We start from the raw sequence: 18,615 nt of genomic DNA on the forward strand, positions 1-18,615 counted from the left end.
AGAGGGAGGATCTTACCTGGGAATCCTCACTTGGCTCCAGAGCTTCTCCCACCCTACCCACCCTCAGTTAAGTCTTATTTTGCAGGTTAACTTTTCTTCACAGGTATGCAGGCGCTGCTACGTCAAGGTCGCTGTTAAAGGGCCGGAAAGAAATTCCCCTGCATTGGCAGGTTTTGCGGCGGCGTAACGGGGGCGGCTATCTCTGCTTGAACATATGTTCTCCAGAGCCGGCCCACCCCACCCCCCACTGGATAACCCTGATGTTCCCTAGGCCCCCGGCTGGGGACTGGGGAAGGATAACGCCCAATGCCTGAGCCAAAGTCTACCCACATCTGAAATATAATAAAGTTGAGTCGTTATTCCACATGACGGGGGGGCTGCCCGGGATCTGGGGGACTCCGCCTGTCCATGCAAAGGAGGATTGAAGGCTTCTTTCATGTACAGTACAGTTTATCAAGCTAAGGTTCCAGCTTATTGTTACACATGAGTGCAACGGATACCTTGCCTCCAACCTAGCAGAGCATGGAGTTCTGTTATCAGTTATTTGTACATCCTGTTGGCATCACTGTAACTCCGGAATGGGCCAGAGAATTGCTTTTATAATGTTTACTATTTACCAAAAATTATTTGAAGTGTAGAGTACCTTTACTCCTTTCTTCTTCCCTCCCTTAAGTCATTATTTCTTACAGTGTTTTCTTTGACGATCTGCCATGGAACATTTAGCTAGTGAACAAAACAGTCAAGGGAGTAATTTTATTACAGAGGAAAGTTCCATATGAAACCATTTATTATTATTTTCAAGGAATTATATTTCATTTGATCGAACATGACATATACGCTATGGTTCTGGAAGAGGCTTTTTATATCAGATAAATCTTATTTGTACCAGCCTTATTTCTCTTTCACTGCTTTAAAAATGCTTGCTATTTTTTAAAAAATTGCTAGACAGGAGAAAATAAACCAATTTGTGACATCAAATTATCTGTGTTGTGATTTATAGCTTTACATCCTTATGTCATGGATTGATGGTGTTTACTGTGAAGGGGTGTGGGATGAGGGGAAAAAACCTAATGCACAAGGAGCAGTGACTTCATTGATGAAGATGCAGCGGTGGAGCAAGCCGATTGGGTGCTTGGGGTGGTGTGTGTGCCCCGTGCCCAGGGGTGGGGCCAGCTGCCCGCAGGGTGGGGCGAGCTGGGGCAGGACGCTCTGTGGGGTCTGCTGTAGGGCAGCTGAGTTGGAGGCAGCGGGCAGACTGTTTGGGACAGTGCGAAGCCTGTGGGTGCCCAAGCCACCATGTCACTCCCAGGAGAGACGTGTGGTTCGGGCACGCTGCAGGCCCCGCGGTGAGTGCCGCCCGGCATTTTGTCACCCCAATCAGTGGTGACATCCGGGGTGGACCTTCCCCACCGCACCCCCTTCCTCCGCCCCTGTGAAGATGGCTAGCTGATTTGAGTTTTCCCCCCTCACCTGGATAAATAGCAGTTAACTGCACCAAAACACATAAAATAAATATTTATAATACTGCGCCTGAAAAGGGCATGTCCCAGGAAGTCCATGGATTCGAAGAAATGTCTCTCAAGATCTATTTTGGCTTGCAGCACGTTATCTTCTCTGCAGCCTTCAGTGACAAACCTGGTGGCTCTGCAGGGACATCCAAAACACAGTGAAGTTAAGGAGAATTATAAATTCTTACCAGAATGCTGGAAAAAATTAAGAGTGACTTATCAGAAGAGTGGTCATAAAAGATGATAATAAAAGGGTTGCTTTTTTTCAACTTTGGAATTTAGGTATGCATAAGTTACCCATCTATCACTTCTATTCCTTAAATGCAATGACAGATTAAACTCCTCTTAGTTGATGTGGAAGATAGAAGTCATATGTAAAAGGTTTATCTGAGCTACCTGACCAATTGGAACTCCTGGAATGAGACATTGACAAAATTCACAGAATTCTCCCTACCCAAGACCCACACTGACAGGGAAAACCAAGAGATATTATTGTGTGATTTCCTCAATACCTTATTCATACAAATATATTTAACCTTGCCATGGAAAAGGATAACATAGAATATGAAAGTCAAGAAGTATTTGGCTTCCCTGACTTGAGCACTTTGCATCACACATGTATTTTTACAGTATATACCATCCTCCTTCAAGATTAAGGAGTTTGCTACAGTTGGGGAGATATTCCTTCGAGAAGATAATTGTGTCCAATAAGGGTATCTTCCCACGCTGCTACAACTCACAAAGTGGCAAAGGCTGTATGGATTCCCTCTGCATTAATATGGGTGACAACATAGCTGCTGTTGATTCAGATGACAGCGAAATCGACTAGGAATCGAGAGGCACTTATCAGTGACAATACAGAAAAAAGAACAAGACCAGATGTCCGCAAAAGCCTGGAGGAGTGAACACAACTGGATCTCAGAACTCTGAGAAAGCTCCCAAGAATCAACGGAAAGGCTCCTGGCTCTTCCATTTGCTGGCCTTTGGGAAATTACTAACTCTCACGTGCTTTATGAAAATGGCAGATGGACAAGTTTAGCTCTGTGGGGGGGGGTGAGAGAACCCCCCAGAACAGCAAGGGGAGGGGGGATTGTTCCACCTGGCAAGCCAAAATACGATCAGATGACATTGAATTCCTCCCTATATTTTTTCCGATAACCCTAAAAAAAGAAAATCTTGTGTTGTTTTTAATTGCTAAATTTACTTCTTAAATTCATCCATTGTGGGGGGGGGGGGGAGTGAGACTCTGTTACAAAGTGCTTTATGTTGTTGTTTAGTTGTTTAGTCATGTCTGACTCTTCGTGACCCCATGGACCAGAGGACGCCAGGCACTTCCACTGCCTCCTGCAGTTTGGTCAAACTCATGCTGGTAGCTTTGAGAACACTATCCAACCATCTCGTCCTCTGTCGTCCCCTTCTCCTTGTGCCCTCCATCTTTCCCAACATCAGGGTCTTTTCCAGGGAGTCTTCTCTTCTCTTGAGGTGGCCAAAGTATTGGAGCCTCAGCTTCAAGATCTGTCCTTCCAGTGAGCACTCAGGGCTGATTTCCTTAAGAATGGAGAGGTTTGATCTTCTTGCAGTCCATGGGACTAAAGAGTCTCCTCCAGCACCAGAATTCAAAAGCATCAATTCTTCGGCGATCAGCCTTCTTTATGGTCCAGCTCTCACTTCCATACATCACTAAAGTGCTTTATAGAAAACATATATATGGGGGAACCTGGAAAGTCACACTAAACATTATGCCATGCTGCCGCTGCTAGCTGTTTCAGCAATAATTCAACTTAAACTAAACACACCATTGGTGCAGATGAAACAGGCTTCTAATATCAGACAGGGGGAAGCGGACTTCACAAGACTGCTCTTTATTAAAAAAAAAAAAAAATTAGACAGGAGAACCATTTATGAAAAGTACAATGACTGTGTGGAGAAGATGGATAAATTAACACCCGTGCCCATATTCTTGCTCATTCCCTTTCGCTTGCACCCTGTTTTATTGTAGTGAAAAAATTACTCACAGGTTAATTTCCAATCTCTTTCCAATGTAAAGCTTGGAAAGAGAGAGGGTTTTACGTATTCAACTTCTTTAAGACTGTACTCCCATTATCAGGTCCACAATTTGTAGAAAAGCTAGAGACATTACAACATAATTAGGAACAAATCCTTTTTTAGAAAAACAATTGGTGGGTGGAGGGAAGGGGGTGGGGGATTTTTGTTTCTTTATTAAAAATGCAAATAAAAACATAATTGGGTACAAATCCATCCAGATTTATACTTCAGATTAATTTGCAAAGGGAAGCACTAGACAATTCCAAAGTTCTGCTGAGTTCCCCCTAAAAAAAAAAGCCCTGACAAAATGTATACTATTTAAAAGCAGACATTTGGGCGGGGGATATGCACAAAAAGAGACAGAATGGACCTATAATTGAGCACCAGCAAACTGAAATAGGGTGGAATCATCCCAATACAGTGGTACCTCGGGTTAAGTACTTAATTCATTCTGGAGGTCCGTTCTTAACCTGAAGCACCACTTTAGCTAATGGGGCCTCCTGCTGCTGCTGTGCTGCCGGAGCACGATTTCTGTTCTCATCCTGAAGCAAAGTTCTTAACCCGAGGTACTATTTCTGGGTTAGTGGAGTCTGTAACCTGATGCGTATGTAACCTGATGCGTATGTAACCCGAGGTACCACTGTATACACTTTTTTTCTTCTTCCTGTATCTCTCAAAGACAATGGATTTAGAGACATAAACAGGACAAGTCTAGGAAAAAACAAACCTCAAGTCACATTTATCCTGGTGGTGGTGTTTTTTTTTCTTTTTTCAGAATGAAGTTGGCTGAGAGGTTGTGAAATATTTTCTAACTTAGCTACTGCACTACTGGGAACTGAAGGTTTATGACTCAACCATAGGAAGTTAAAAGGAAGTTAAAATGCAGTGTTTTCCTTCCTTCCTTCCTTCCTTCCTTCCTTCCTTCCTTCCTTCCTTCCTCTCTCTCTCTCTCTCTCTCTCTCTCTCCCCCCTTCCCTACCCCACCAATTTCGTTCAAGTATTAAATATAACAGGCAATTTCTTAACAAATTGTTTGGATCTTCTACTCTCTTCATTCCACACCAGCTGATTATTTTTATTCCCTAATAGCGTCTATTGAGGAAAACATAGCTTGATGAAGGCTTACTTTAACTTGTGCATGTATACATTATTCGTATAAAAATTCCAATCCAAATGAATAGTTCACATTTTTTTAAAAAGGGGGGCACTTGAGACAATATTTCTTTTTCCTATCCTTTTGCACAGCATTATTAATAAGTTTTTGCTTCATCTTTTATTTAACTGCTGAGGTGGAATTAGGTCACATTCTGCCGTATTTCCTCATCTATTTATCCACAAGAATGTCTTAATGGTTTTCAGTCAACCAAATGACAATAATGAGCTTTTCTCAGACACTTTCTTTAGGGAGTCTGTTTGATTAATATGTTGTGTTTAGCTATTTCGTTTAAGAGGGCTTGAGTAATCTAATTTAGAAGGTCCATCCCTGCAAGTTATGCTGCGAGTTACAGCTAACAGAGATAGTTATAGGTAGGTAGCCATGTTGGTCTGCCGTAGTCGAAACAAAATAAAAAAAATTCCTTCCAGTAGCACCTTAGAGACCAACTAAGTTTGTTATTGGTATGAGCTTTCGTGTGCATGCACGCTTCTTCAGCTAACAGAGATAACTATGTTCTAAACAAACAAACAAAAAAGAAAGAAAGAAAATAAATTAATAATTTTTAATCAGGTGTAAACTGACTCATTCTCTCATAGTTCCACACCCCAGCCAGTGTTAGAAACTGAGATATGAAGCTAAATGGCGCCTTAAACCTAGGTTATGTGTGCAACAACAGAATGTCTAGGCACACATTTTTAATAACAAGAATACAAAGCTGAAAATGAATGAACTGCAGTTGAAATATTATGTTCATTTTTCACATGGTCTAGTCCTTTCCCTGCCCACCCCCTAATATTCTTTAAGTCTTCAGAGAATAGCTGGAAGTGGGGAGGCAGAAAAAGGTCCTCCCTTCCTTCCACTCTGCAATTTTAAACTGAAATCTTAGGTGCAGTACTGCGCCCGGAGCTCAGAAACTGCCCATGCCAATGAAATCCACTGTCCCAAGATGTGCCTAGAACAATGGTAGCTTCGAACACTGACCACAGCGTTTACCAGACAGATCTTGAGAGTAAAATAGCCTTTCTGCCCTTCTTTAGAAAAGCAAGCTAAACCCTCTTGGAATGTGTTCTATCATAGATTGTCTGTGGAATCTTGCCTCGCAGTATTCATTTGGAGGCAGTCTTGCTCCATCATCGTGTGAACGCTCTAACAACATTAACTAATGAAATGAGAAATGATGATACTTGAAAAGATCTGTCTAGGCCAAAGTACTTTTAGTGTTCAGGAGGCTAGGTGCTCTAAGAAAGTTTACTGGGATAACGTTTTATTTTATTTTTAAAAATGCACTTTAGTTTAAAAAAGGTAAAGGGACCCCTGACCATTAGGTCCAGTCATGACCGACTCTGGGGTTGCGGCGCTCATCTCGCTTTACTGGCCGAGGGAGCTTCCGGGTCATGTGGCCAGCATGACTAAGCCGCTTCTGGCGAACCAGAGCAGCGCACAGAAACGCCGTTTACCTTCCCGCCGGAGCGGTACCTATTTATCTACTTGCACTTTGACGTGCTTCTGAACTGCTAGGTTGGCAGGAGCAGGGACCGAGCAACGGGAGCTCACCCCGTCGCGGGGATTCAAACCGCTGACCTTCTGATCGGCAAGTCCTAGGCTCTGTGGTTTAACCCACAGCGCCGCCCGTGTCCCTCTGCACATTAGTTTACGCACACACACACACACAAACATTTTCCAAAAGTGAAATCAAGTATTTCGTTCTTCCAGTGGTACTTAACGCCCCAAGTATTTTGGTTGCTTTAAAAACATGGTGCCAACGTGCCAACTCTGACAGCTTGCTTACACAAAAGGACATCCTCTGCTCCCCCCTGCAGTCCCCTGTGTGCCCCCAAAATCTGCTCTGGAGGATCAGCGGAGCCTTCAGAGCAGATGAGGAGGCGTCACAGTGGGTGTAGAGGAAGGATGAGTTCCTTTCCATCTGCTAGGACAATGCTGGATCTTGCTGGGGTTTTTTAAGTCCATTTTAAATTCTCTTGACTAAGCAGGTTGAAAGGAATGCCCTTTCTTTCCGTGTTAAGGGTGGGTCACCAAAGATCAAAACTGGAGCTCTAATGCAAAGTACAAAACCACCAAAATCAGGACCATACCGTAATAATTTAAAATGCAGTTGCTGTAATCTTGCAGCTCTGCCCTCTGTGCAACATAAGCACTCTTAAAATAACCCTTTTGATACATGTGATTTTGTAAAACGACATATTTTTTAAGTGCATATGCTGCATTTGAATTGCTAATAATGTTTTCCGCTGCTGCAATTATATCCAGATTGTGATGGAGTTCTATTCATGTTCCTGCACACAAATCACCTTAGCCATTTAATTAGAACAGCTAAATGCTCCCTTCCTGCTAAAAGGTGCTGAACCTCCTCTTCAGTCCTGCCCTATTGTCTCCTTGCTGTCTGCTGAACTCAAAATTACAAGAATATAATACAGTTGGCCATGTGGTGTTGATCAGTGAACTCATTTGTCTTTCAGCCATGCAAATCTATGAATGTCACTCATCAATAAACTGTATTTAATCAGGAGAGTACAAATCTCATGGGCAGGGTTTTCCGGAAGAGAGAAGTTTGTGTCCGTGAAAGGGCATCTGATAGAAAACATTTCACTGGATAACTGCAAGTGATTGGCCATCTGGCAAGGAGTAAGTCTCCCACCCCAATCAGTGTGGTGTTGAGGTTTTAGTGTCAGATTTGGAGTCAGAGAGCCACTTCAAGTTTAAGACGATCACTGTGAACCCAATTGCTAATGAGAGAGAGAGAGAGAGAGTGTGTGTTCATATCTATGGATGAGCTGTTTTGCTACACCCACTGTTAAGTTGTGGGTGAACATATCAGACGACACAGCGATTCTTCAAACAGCTCTTGTTTATTCACAGGCCAGGACAGAACTGAGCTGAAGGGCTCAGTCAGCCTGCTTATATAGAGCTCCAGTACCACGTTACTGTAACAACTTTCTAAAACTATCCAATCACTGAACGTCACTTTCGATCCTTCATTTGCATAACTATCTACAGTATCCCCCTGCTGGCCCAGGGTGAGAACTTCAGTACATAACACCCGCCATCAGCAAAAAGCATGATTTTCAGCATGTTTAGTCCAGAACCTTGGAACTACAACCCAGAATGTGAAATTAATTTCTATCACGTACGTCTTTATCTTGCGACACCCTATTTGCAATTAAGGCTGCAATCCCATATAGATTTACTTGAGAGTAAGCCCTGTTGAACATTCTATACGTTTTTAGAATTGAACTACATATTTTATAATTTTCTTTCTAACATTAGCACGTTAAGATCCATGGAACATATGCCCAAGCTCACGGTCCTAATTGTCTTAAGTTGCAGTCAGCTTTGGCTTGTCTGGCATGTTTGCCAACATATTCGTTTCCTTCAACGGTTAAATAAGCCTGACAAATGTTGATTATGCCATAAAAGGAGATCACCCATGGTGCTTTGCAGTGATGTTTTTCCTTGCAAATGCTGTTTGACAGGCTTAAGCAAAGCTATTGCGTGGCAAATTTCCAAATCCATTTACACGTACATGATTAAAAGCAGGTTGCATTGTGGGCAAAGCCTCTCATTTAGCAATTTGAAAACTGAAAATCCAGAAATCGTAAATGACAATTACCTGTGATCTGAGCTGAAAAGTCTTTTAGACATGGCTATGTAAAGTAGTACAAAGCTTAGTTCTTTGTTTCTAGGATTTGGCTGGGTATTTAGTGATTTTCTGTTTCAACAAGCAGAATGAAATATCTTGTCACAAATGAAAAGACTATTTTATTTTTCAAGGTGGTTCTCAAATTAAACACATTCATGCAAAAATAAACACAATGGTTTGTATTGTGGAAAAACAACTGGAAGTTTTTGCGCAGTTGTCCTTTGCATGACAAAGGATATTGCATAAGGCGGGAGTGGTGATCTGGGGGGCCAAACAGCTATGAAATGGCCACAGTCAATTATAACATTTCTTTACAGAGCTCAAATGTATATACAACAGGAAAAAACCAAAACAACAACAACAACAACAACCAAGAGACTTGTAGTAACTAAAAGCATAAGGAATTCTAAAGTATGTGGCAGGTGTAAAAAGGGTAAATTCCATGTGTTATGTACTGAAGTTCTCACCCTGGGCCAGCAGGGGGATACTGTAGATAGTTATGCAAATAAGGGATCGAAAGTGATGTTCAGTGATTGGATAGTTTTAGAAAATTGTTACAGTTACGTTGTACTGAAGCTCTATATAAGCAGGCTGACTGAACCCTTCAGTTCAGTTCTGTTCTGGCCTGTGAATAAACAAGAGCTGTTTGAAGAATCGCTGTGTCGTCTGATATGTTCACCCACAACTTAACACCATGCTAGGGATCGTTAAGTAAGGAATTGAAAATAAGACTGCCGGTAGCATGATCCATTGCACGAATCTGTAGTACAACCACATTTGGAATGGTGCGTGCAGTTCTAGTTGCCTCACCTTGAAAAGGATCTTGGGGGAGGGGGAAGGTAAAGTGACTCCCGACAGTTAAATCCAGTCGCGGACAACTCTGGAGTTGCGGCGCTCATCTCGCTTTACAGGCGAAGGGACCCGGCGTTTGTCCGCAGACAGTTTTTCCAGGTCATGTGGCCAGCATGACTAAGCCGCTTCTGGCGAAACCAGAGCAGCGCACGGAAACGCCGTTTACCTTCCCGCCGGAGTTGTACCTATTTATCTACTTGCACTTTTGGCGTGATTCCGAACTGCTAAGTTGGCAGGAGCAGGGACCGAGCAACGGGAGCTCACTCTGTCGCGGGGATTTGAACCGCCGACCTTCCAATCGCAAGCCCAAGAGGCTCAGTGGTTGCAACATTTGGATCTCTTTAGATGTGATGTGGGTGTATAATTATGCATGGTGTGGTGAAAGTTGTTAGATAGAACCTCAAACCCCCCCCCCCATACATTCAATGAAATTGAATGTTGGAAGATTCAGGAGAGACAAAACAAAGTACTTCTTTTACACTGCATATATTATATAATTTGCTCCCACAAAAGACAGTAGCAACCACCCAACTTGGATGGCTTCAGAAGAGGATTAGACAAATTATTTCAGGATAAGGATGCCAATCGCTTCTAGACACAGAGGCTATGTTTTTACCTCCACTGCTCTACATCCACTGTCAAAGGCGGTAAAGGTAAAGTTAAAGGGACCCCTGACTATTAGGTCCAGTCATGGCCGACTTTGGGGTTGCGGCGCTCATCTCGCTTTATTGGCCGAGGGAGCCGGCGTACAGCTTCCGGGTCATGTGGCCAGCATGACTAAGCTGCTTCTGGCGAACCAGAGCAGCGCATGGAAACGCCGTTTACCTTCCCGCCGGAGTGGTACCTATTTATCTACTTGCACTTTGACGTGCTTTCAAACTGCTAGGTGGGCAGGAGCAGGGACCGAGCAACGGGAGCTCACCCTGTCGCAGGGATTTGAACCGCTGACCTTCTGATCAGCAAGTCCTAGGCTCTGCGGTTTAACCCACAGCGCCACCCGTGTCCCATTCAAAGGCGGTATATGCCTATATGCCTCTAAATACTATTTGCTGGGGCCGTAGGTGGGAGAGTGATGTCATGCTTGGGTTCTGCTTACAGGCTCCCCATAAGGCAGCATAGGTTGGTCGCTGTAAGAGCAAAGTGCTGTGCTAGATGGGCCTTTGACCTGATCCAGCGTCCAAGCTCTGCTTATGTTTCTGTGGTCACCTCTTAGTACAGTGATGGCCAAACTTGGCCCTCCAGCTATTTTGGGACTACAACTCCCATCATCCCTGGCTAACAGGACCAGTGGTCAAGGATGATGGGAATTGTAGTCCCAAAAGAGGTGGAGGCCAAGTTTGGCCACCACTGTCTTATTAGCACCCCACTGCATCAGAAGCAACAGTTGTTTTGGTTTTGCTGCAGCATGCTAACACTGCTCACACGGAAGTAAGAAAAGAGTGTCCTCGTGCTATCTTGGGGGGGAAATGCTCAGATCATATTTGTGTCCGGTCAAAAATTTTGTATAATCGGTTGAAATGTCCAGGAAAACCTGGCAGCCCATATTGGAAGTGTTGATTTTGGGGGGCAAATTTCCTTTTAAAAAAAAATAGCTCAAAAACTTTATTTGCTTTTTGAAATACAAGCAACCCTAGCTTAGAGGTTAATGCAAGATTTCTCCAAGTTCCATATCTCATCAAAATTTGCAATGAGTTCTACAAGCCATGCAAAAGTAGAATTGTGAACACTTCCATCTTTAAATAGAAAAGACAGCCGTGAATACATCTTCCTTAAAAATAAAATTTAAAAATGCCTTTTTTGAGCCTCTAAATTCCAATACAGTGTGTCAGGGTTGTTGCTTTCCGTTATAGAATTTGGCACCTCTTAGTTCATTGAATGTCTCTTTGTTCTCCTTTCATGAGAAAGTCACAGCTACTTTCCATATGGGAGAAAAGCTCCAGCAAAATGGAAAGGCTTTCTGTTGCTTTCCCCCCAGTGTACGCCTGTTATGTTTAACTTGCTCAGTTTTGCAAGGAAAGGGTGTGTAGTTTGAATGAGAACAGAGGCTGCCCTCCTGTCCCTTGCTATGTAAGGAATAAATAGAAAAGCATTTTACTGTCTCAAGAAACATGCGCTTGGAAACCAGTTTCAGAAGGTGAGACCTTCTTTAAATAAGAGATCCTTTATTTCTTTTATTTAATCTCTCTCCCCTCCAGTTCTCTTCTCTCTCTCTCTCTTTTCTTTTTACAAGACTGATCATGCAATGACATTTCAGTATCAGAAATGTGAATGAGATGCTGCTAAAGAAAGAGGCATAATATTAAAGCTGACATTCAGACTTGAAAAGCTTTCCCTAGCAGGCTTTCTATACATACCCTGTGTTCAGTCCATTTAGTATTCAGGGCTTGAATTCACTGGAATGGTAGAGACCTTCCTCTCTCTTCCTCATTCTCAGAAGAAGAATCTTTAGCTTAAAAGGTCCTTCTATCTCCACTATTGCTGTCAGTTTGGTGGGTCTCATTTTTAAGGTCCCGATTCTGCTGTGCCTTCAGTATCCCAATTCAGGATTTGCTGGACTTTGTGTATACTTTTGTGAAAGGAAGTCATATTGTATGACTATTTAATGGGAAACAACCGCAGTCATTGTCCTTTCACTCATCTCTAAGAAATCCACCAAACTACCTTGGCTACTTATACAGTGGTACCAATGGTTAAGAACTTAATTCGTTCTGGAGGTCCATTCTTAACCTGAAACTGTTCCTAACCTGAAGCACCACTTTAGCTAATGGGGCCTCCTGCTTCGCCACAGCGCGATTTCTGTTCTCATCCTGAAGCAAAGTTCTTAACCTGAGGTACTATTTCTGGGTTAGCGGAGTCTGTAACCTGAAGCGTCTGTAACCTGAAGCACCTGTAACCCGAGGTACCACTGTAATTAATAGCAAACATGTTTACAGAGATGCTAAACTAGTTTCCTGTTTTGTTAAAATGCTTAGACCTGCATTGGCTCCCAGTACGTTTCCGAGCACAATTCAAAGTGTTGGTGCTGAACTTTAAGGCCCTAAACGGCCTCGGTCCTCTATACCTGAAGGAGCGTCTCCACCCCCATCGTTCAGCCCAGACACTGAGGTCTAGCTCTGAGGGCCTTCTAGCGGTTCCCTCACTGCAAGAAGTGAGGTTACAGGGAACCAGGCAGAAGGCCTTCTCGGTGTTGGCACCTGCCCTGTGGAATGCCCTCCCACCAGATGTCAAGGAAATAAACAACTATCTGACTTTTAGAAGACATCTGAAGGCAGCCCTGTTTAGGGAAGTTTTTAATGCTTGATGCTGTATTGTGTTTTAAACATTCGGTTAGGAGTCGTGCAGAGTGGCTGGGGAAACCCAGCCAGATGGGTGGGGTATAAATAATAAATTACAATTATAAATTATTATGATACTTCAGGTAGGACTGCCAGAGGAATTATCCCCCACCCAACAGAAGCGCCTTAGTTACATGGGCGTAACCAGGATTTGGGGGGGCAGGCCTTGGGGGGGCAGAACCTCAGTTAGCTATGTATTTTTATTGATTTAGGGGGGCAGCTATCCCTCCCTGCCCCCCCGGCTACACCCATGTTTGGTTGTGAAGTACTGATCCCTTCCCTCAGGATTTGCAAACCACTTTTTCCTGCTAGGAATGTCTCCCCCCCCCCCCCGCCGCCACCAATGATTTAGCCTCTTTTCTCGTCCTTAACAACTGCTCATATCCACAGAAATTAGCAGGTGAACTTTATTCAGAGTATTCTCACCATGCTACAGCGAAAAGAGATCAGTAGCCCTCCAGATATTGTGGGCTCCAGTTCCGATCAGCTCCTTCTAACATGGCCAATTGCCAGGATTGATGGGAATTTTACTGTGACATCATCTGGAGGGCTGGAGATTTCCCACCTCTGCCCTAACGTCTGACAATCAAGTTCGGTTAAAACCAAGGGCTGACAAAAAGTTGGCAATTTTGTGATCGTTCCTAGGATTTAAACTTCATAGCAGAATCTATCCCATTATGTTCAGATTAAATTTACTGCCAGGTAAGTGCAGGATGATGACATTTATATGCAGCCTGAGGGTTTGAAAGCATTTTCATGTTTGAGATATCCTAAAGAGAAAAAATATATATGCTTGAGATATTCTAAAATGAGAAATTATAAAGAAAGTGCATATAAAATGTCTTTATTTTTCTTGTCAATGTAGTTCGTTTTTTTAAAAATGAACATAGCAGCAAAGCATTTCCATAGCAAGGGAAGCATTTGAATTACTAAAATAATACTGTTCATTTAACTTATTGTGACCTGTAGGTCTTATCCATATCAAATTGGAGATGGCAGAAATTGGCTCGCAAGCAAACATCAAGGAAAAGGTAAGATCTCTAATTATCATACTGCTCCACATACACAGCATAAAGGTCCAGAACATTCAGATGTTTAAAAAATATACTGGCCACAGGTGCCTTCCCATTGGAGATGAAATATTTAATCAACTCCTCTGGTTCTTGGCAGGCGCCACTGGGCTATTTGGAAAGTCACGACCCCACTCTGCATTCCTGCCTCAGTAAAGCTTATTTGGACCTGTTTCTTATGGTTACTGATCTCTGTATCCATTTCCCCATTTTTATTTTTTTTTGGCCCAAATCTCTTAATAAGGAGTTTTAAGGGAATAAGAAGGTGCCAAATTCAAAAGAAAATAGTTCATCAAGCTATTAATAATAATTATTATTTTATTATTACCCTGCCCATAAAAATGAGAATTCTGTGCGCAAGAAAATATCTGAAAAGCATTTAATCTCTCTGCAGTTCTAGACATTTCCTGGCCTAGCTTGATAAATGCTGACTTTCCCCCATCAAATTATGAAAATGATAAAATCGTATCATTTATCTGAGGGCCTTGATGCATTCCATTAAATACCACAATGATAATGATATAGGGCTTTTTGCCTTAGCCATGGGTAAAGGGGGGGGGGGAATATGCTGAGACTATGGTTATTGACTGATGGCATTTAGTTGCCTTAAAACAGCTATCTAATATTGTTTGTAAACAGAATCATGACTGATTCTGTGTTATAGAATAATAATATAAAAAGATGGTCGATAAGCACATGACCTCCCATATTTTTGGGGGGGGACTACAACACCCATCAGGGACATGGGTGGCGCTATGGGTTAAACTACAGAGCCTAGGACTTGCCGATCAGAAGGTCAGCGGTTCAAATCCCGGCGACAGGGTGAGCTCCTGTTGCTCGGTCCCTGCTCCTGCCAACCTAGCAGTTCGAAAGCACGTCAAAGTGCAAGTAGATAAATAGGTACCACTCCGGCGGGAAGGTAAACGGCGTTTCCGGAGAGGTACGTATTTATCTACTTGCACTTTGACGTGCTTTCGAACTGCTAGGTTGGCAGGAGCAGGGACCAAGAAGGGGAGCTCACCCCGTCACCCAGATTCGAACCACCGATCTTCTTATCGGCAAGCCCTAGGCTCTGTGGTTTGACCCACAGCGCCACCTGTGTCCTGCTCTATTCTGCCTGTGTGTCCAGTTCTGGGCACCACAATTCAAGAAGGATATTGACAAGCTGGGGACAAAAGGTCTCCTTCCTTGAAGGTTTGTTTTTTTTAAGCAGAGGTTGGAACGCCATCTGCCGTGTATGATTTAGTTGAGATTCCTGCATTGCAGGGGGTTGGACTAAATGACTGGGGGGTCCCTTCCGACTCTGCAGTTCTATGATTCTACGCAGCATGCTAGGAGAAGCGTAAAAGTCAGCACAGTGGGGGAGCTGAATTTAGCCAGGGAAATGGGGCTTGTAGTGCATCTCATTTTGTTGAAATTGTACAGTGTTAAAGTGCTGCTCCAACCATCTTAAATGTCAAGAGCATATCCAGGCTGGCAAAGTGTGTGTGTGTGTAAATACATATAAATACATCTGTGCTTCTGTACCAATGGCTGAAAATCAGTTAAGACTTATCAAGCAGTCTACAGGATGCAAATAAATGGAAAATATCAGGACCAATTTCATGTGCCATTGGGGTAAGTTGTTGCTAAAGAAATAATATACTGCAACCTAGATCAGCATTCAGGGAATCGTCAGAAGTGCGTGGGAAGGAATGGTAATGGTTTTCATTTGTTATTTCACGTGTTTTGGATGTAATTGTACTGACATGGCGTAGTTAAGGTGCTCTGACTACATAGCACAAACAGTCCTTTGCAGAATTGTGGGGCATTTGTGTGAAAAATACCTACTTGCCTTGCAGTGTGGTGTGCCTTTTCTGTGTTTTAAGATGCCTGTGTTCATCTCTCTTGCTTGCAGATCAATGCGGTGCGATCAATTGTACCCAACAAAAGCAACAATGAAATAGTGCTGGTGCTACAGCAGTTTGATAACAACGTCGACAAAGCTGTACAAGCTTTTGTGGATGGTCTGTACCCTTTTTCTATTTCACGGACACTGAAAAGTAACACTGTCCAAAATGAAGTCCACAGGTGTATATGCTGCTAAAAAGTGAACATTCAGAATTTCCTAAGATATTATGATGTCTTTCTTAGCAACCTGAGAGACCGTTTTAAAAAGTCAAGAGTTAGCCAACCAGTGTGGGCATGTATGCCCTGTATAAAAATCCCTGTGTAGATAACATCACATATCACCCCAATCTCCAAGCGTTGTGAGATTCCAGGAGTTCCAGGCATGCTTTATGCAGGGTCCATGTTTCCTTTTGGAAAATGAGGATTTGAAAGCAGGTTCTTAAGATGGTAGGAAACCCTGGGCACAGGGAAACCTTAAGGTAAAGGTAAAGGGACCCCTGACCATTAGGTCCAGTCATGACTGACTCTGGGGTTGCGGCACTCATCTCACTTTATTGGCCGAGGGAGCCAGCGTACAGCTTCCGGGTCATGTGGCCAGCATGACTAAGCTGCTTCTGGCGAACCAGAGCAGCGCACGGAAACGCCATTTACCTTCCCGCCGGAGTGGTGCCTATTTATCTACTTGCACTTTGATGTGCTTTTGAACTGCTAGGTTGGCAGGAGCAGGGACCAAGCAACGGGAGCTCACCCCATCGCAGGGATTCGAACCGCCAACCTTCTGATCGGCAAGTCCTAGGCTCTGTGGTTTAACCCACAGCGCCACCCACGTCCCACCCCAGGGAAACCTTACTAGGCATTAACTGCAGCTAAGGTTGGTACCAACCCCCAGAGGAGGAAAGGAACCTGCGTCTTAACTTCACATGGTTAAGAAGCTGAGATCATTGGCTGCATTAGCTGCTAAAGGTCTATGCACAGTCCTCATTAAGGACATACATTGCCGAAAGGATTGTTTTGGGGGCCGAATATGGCCCCCTGTGGCAGTCTATATTCTGGGGTAAACACCTAAAAAAAGCTCAAGAACTTCGGGGTAGAATTGTAAAAAAAGCTCAAGAACTTCGGGGTAAAATCATAAAAAAGTTCAACAACTTCAATCCTAAAAATAGACCACCCTCCACTTCCTACATCTGCTCATGTTTATACCTTTTCATAACACATTTGGTGTCTATGAATTAACCAAACAAACTTAAATCTGGGTTTAATTGGCCCGTGTAGAATGCAGAAAGGTTGCTTTTAAAAATTGTGCAAACCTTCCTCTTCCAGAGTGCAGTTTGTCTTGTTCATATTTGGAGAGGGTGTGTGTGAATGCGGATTGCAATGCCAAGTATTATTTGCTGACTGGCTCCCTTTCAATAGATGTCAGAAAACGTTACCTAGCGGGAGATAAGCAATGGATAACAAACAAGGAAAAACGTACTGAGCTTCATTTTCAACTTTTCATATAAACCTTATATTTCTTAAAGGACCAAATCAAAATGGTTAAAAACATACTCAAGCCAGTTTAGCTTCTTGGGCAAATGACGAAGTCTGGCAGAAAAGCTGAATTTAGGAAACATTTCATTACTGCAAGTTTCACATGGGTAGTTATTCCTTATTTAAAATCCCTGCCCCTTTGATTTGTCAAAAACAAACCCTTTACCCTGTGTTTTCTCACGGAAGGAGGAAATCCTGTTAAACCACAGGAGGCCCAGAACAAGCATTAAATTTGCTTTTAATTCAAATCCTTAGGCTATTCTAAAGCGAGCAAAATGACTTTGGTGGTCCATATGTGTGGTATGGTTCTCAGTAACGCTATTATTTTAACCATCAGTATGCAATACATGCACTGTATAATTTACGCCTTTAGTTTAAAAAGGATTGTGTTTGCCCTTGCCATGAGCCAACGCAAAGAGCTATGTAGAGCACTGACTCCACATTCCCTGGCAGCTGGATTCCTTTCTAACTCCTGAGATTTCACCATGTTGCATTTTATCTATTACTCATTATTCATGCATTGTGAGCTTGAGGACTAGCCAGTTAAGCTTACCAGATATTTTTCAATGAATCCGGGGACACTTTTCAGCTTCAATGGATTTTGTATGGGGACTGATTTGTAAATCCAGGAACAGTCCCCGGGAAACGGGGATGTCTGGTAACCTAAGTGTAGGTTGAAAAACAATTGGACACGGGGCTGGATTCAGCTATTGGGTACTGTTAGTAGAAACGGGTGCAATGACTCCTGCTAGTGTGCTGTGTCTTTTCTCCCTTGTCTCCCCTCTGCTGTCTGCCCCCTAGGCCTCCCCCACATCTGCTGTGGAGGGTCAGGAGAACACCCTAAACCGTGTGCCGTGGGGAGGAGAGGGCAGATAGTTCTGCTGGGTGAACAGAAATGTTTGTGGTGACTAAACCCACCCACTATGTGCACCTTTAAGGAAAGTTCTTGTTGTTTTTGGTTGTTGATCTCACCAGAAGGCAGAGATACCTAGAGCAAGGTACACGACAGCCTCTCCACTTGGGTGCTTAAGTCTAAAGGTAAAGGTAAAGGGACCCCTGACCATTAGGTCCAGTCGTGAAAGACTCTGGGGTTGTGGCGCTCATCTTGCTTTATTTATTGAGCTGGCGTACAGCTTCTGGGTCATGTGGCCAGCATGACTAAGCCGCTTCTGGCGAACCAGAGCAGCACACGGAAACGCCTTTACCTTCCCGCCAGAGCAGTACCTATTTATCTACTTGCACTTTGACGGGCTTTGGAACTGCTAGGTTGGCAGGAGCAGGTACCGAGCAACGGGAGCTCACTCCGTCATGGGGATTCAAACCACTGACCTCCTGATCGGCAAGTCCTAGGCTCAGCTGAGTTGCTAAGCTGCCGTTATTCAAAGCAGCCTGCAAGGGACAGGGACAGGTAACAGGTAACATTCTCTTGTTTCAAGACAAGGGAACTAAAGGAAATGAAATACCATTTTTACTGACTCTTGGGACACATTGACCAAAACAAATTAAAATAAATTGAGCAAATGGTCACCAGACTGGAAGGGGGTTATTGTTGACTTGCTGAAGTCTCTCT

At 43.3% G+C, this 18,615-nt stretch overlaps 1 protein-coding gene and 1 long non-coding RNA gene across 3 annotated transcripts in view; one reads left to right on the forward strand and one right to left on the reverse strand.

Moving 5' to 3' along the window:
• SPATS2L (spermatogenesis associated serine rich 2 like) overlaps window positions 1-18,615 on the forward strand; it is a 63,579-nt gene that overhangs the window by 14,143 nt on the left and 30,821 nt on the right. The window contains exons 1-3 of one of the 2 annotated variants that reach the window (XM_081017304.1): window positions 13,218-13,257; window positions 13,525-13,586; window positions 15,523-15,631. In XM_081017304.1, the coding sequence (XP_080873430.1) occupies window positions 13,233-13,257; window positions 13,525-13,586; window positions 15,523-15,631 (196 nt within the window). In that variant the 5' untranslated portion in view covers window positions 13,218-13,232. Of the gene's footprint in view, window positions 1-13,217; window positions 13,258-13,524; window positions 13,587-15,522; window positions 15,632-18,615 lie in introns of those variants that run through there. The other variant, XM_081017305.1, reaches the window with a different exon arrangement.
• On the reverse strand, window positions 1,436-13,057 carry LOC308484939. Its single transcript, XR_013990193.1, has 3 exons — window positions 12,982-13,057; window positions 11,575-11,786; window positions 1,436-1,644 (listed from the first exon to the last, which is right to left on the reverse strand). It is a non-coding gene; the product is annotated as an uncharacterized lncRNA (long non-coding RNA).

This window comes from Podarcis pityusensis, assembly GCF_964106645.2.
Source record: "Podarcis pityusensis genome assembly, chromosome: 1".
Taxonomy (NCBI): domain Eukaryota; kingdom Metazoa; phylum Chordata; class Lepidosauria; order Squamata; family Lacertidae; genus Podarcis; species Podarcis pityusensis.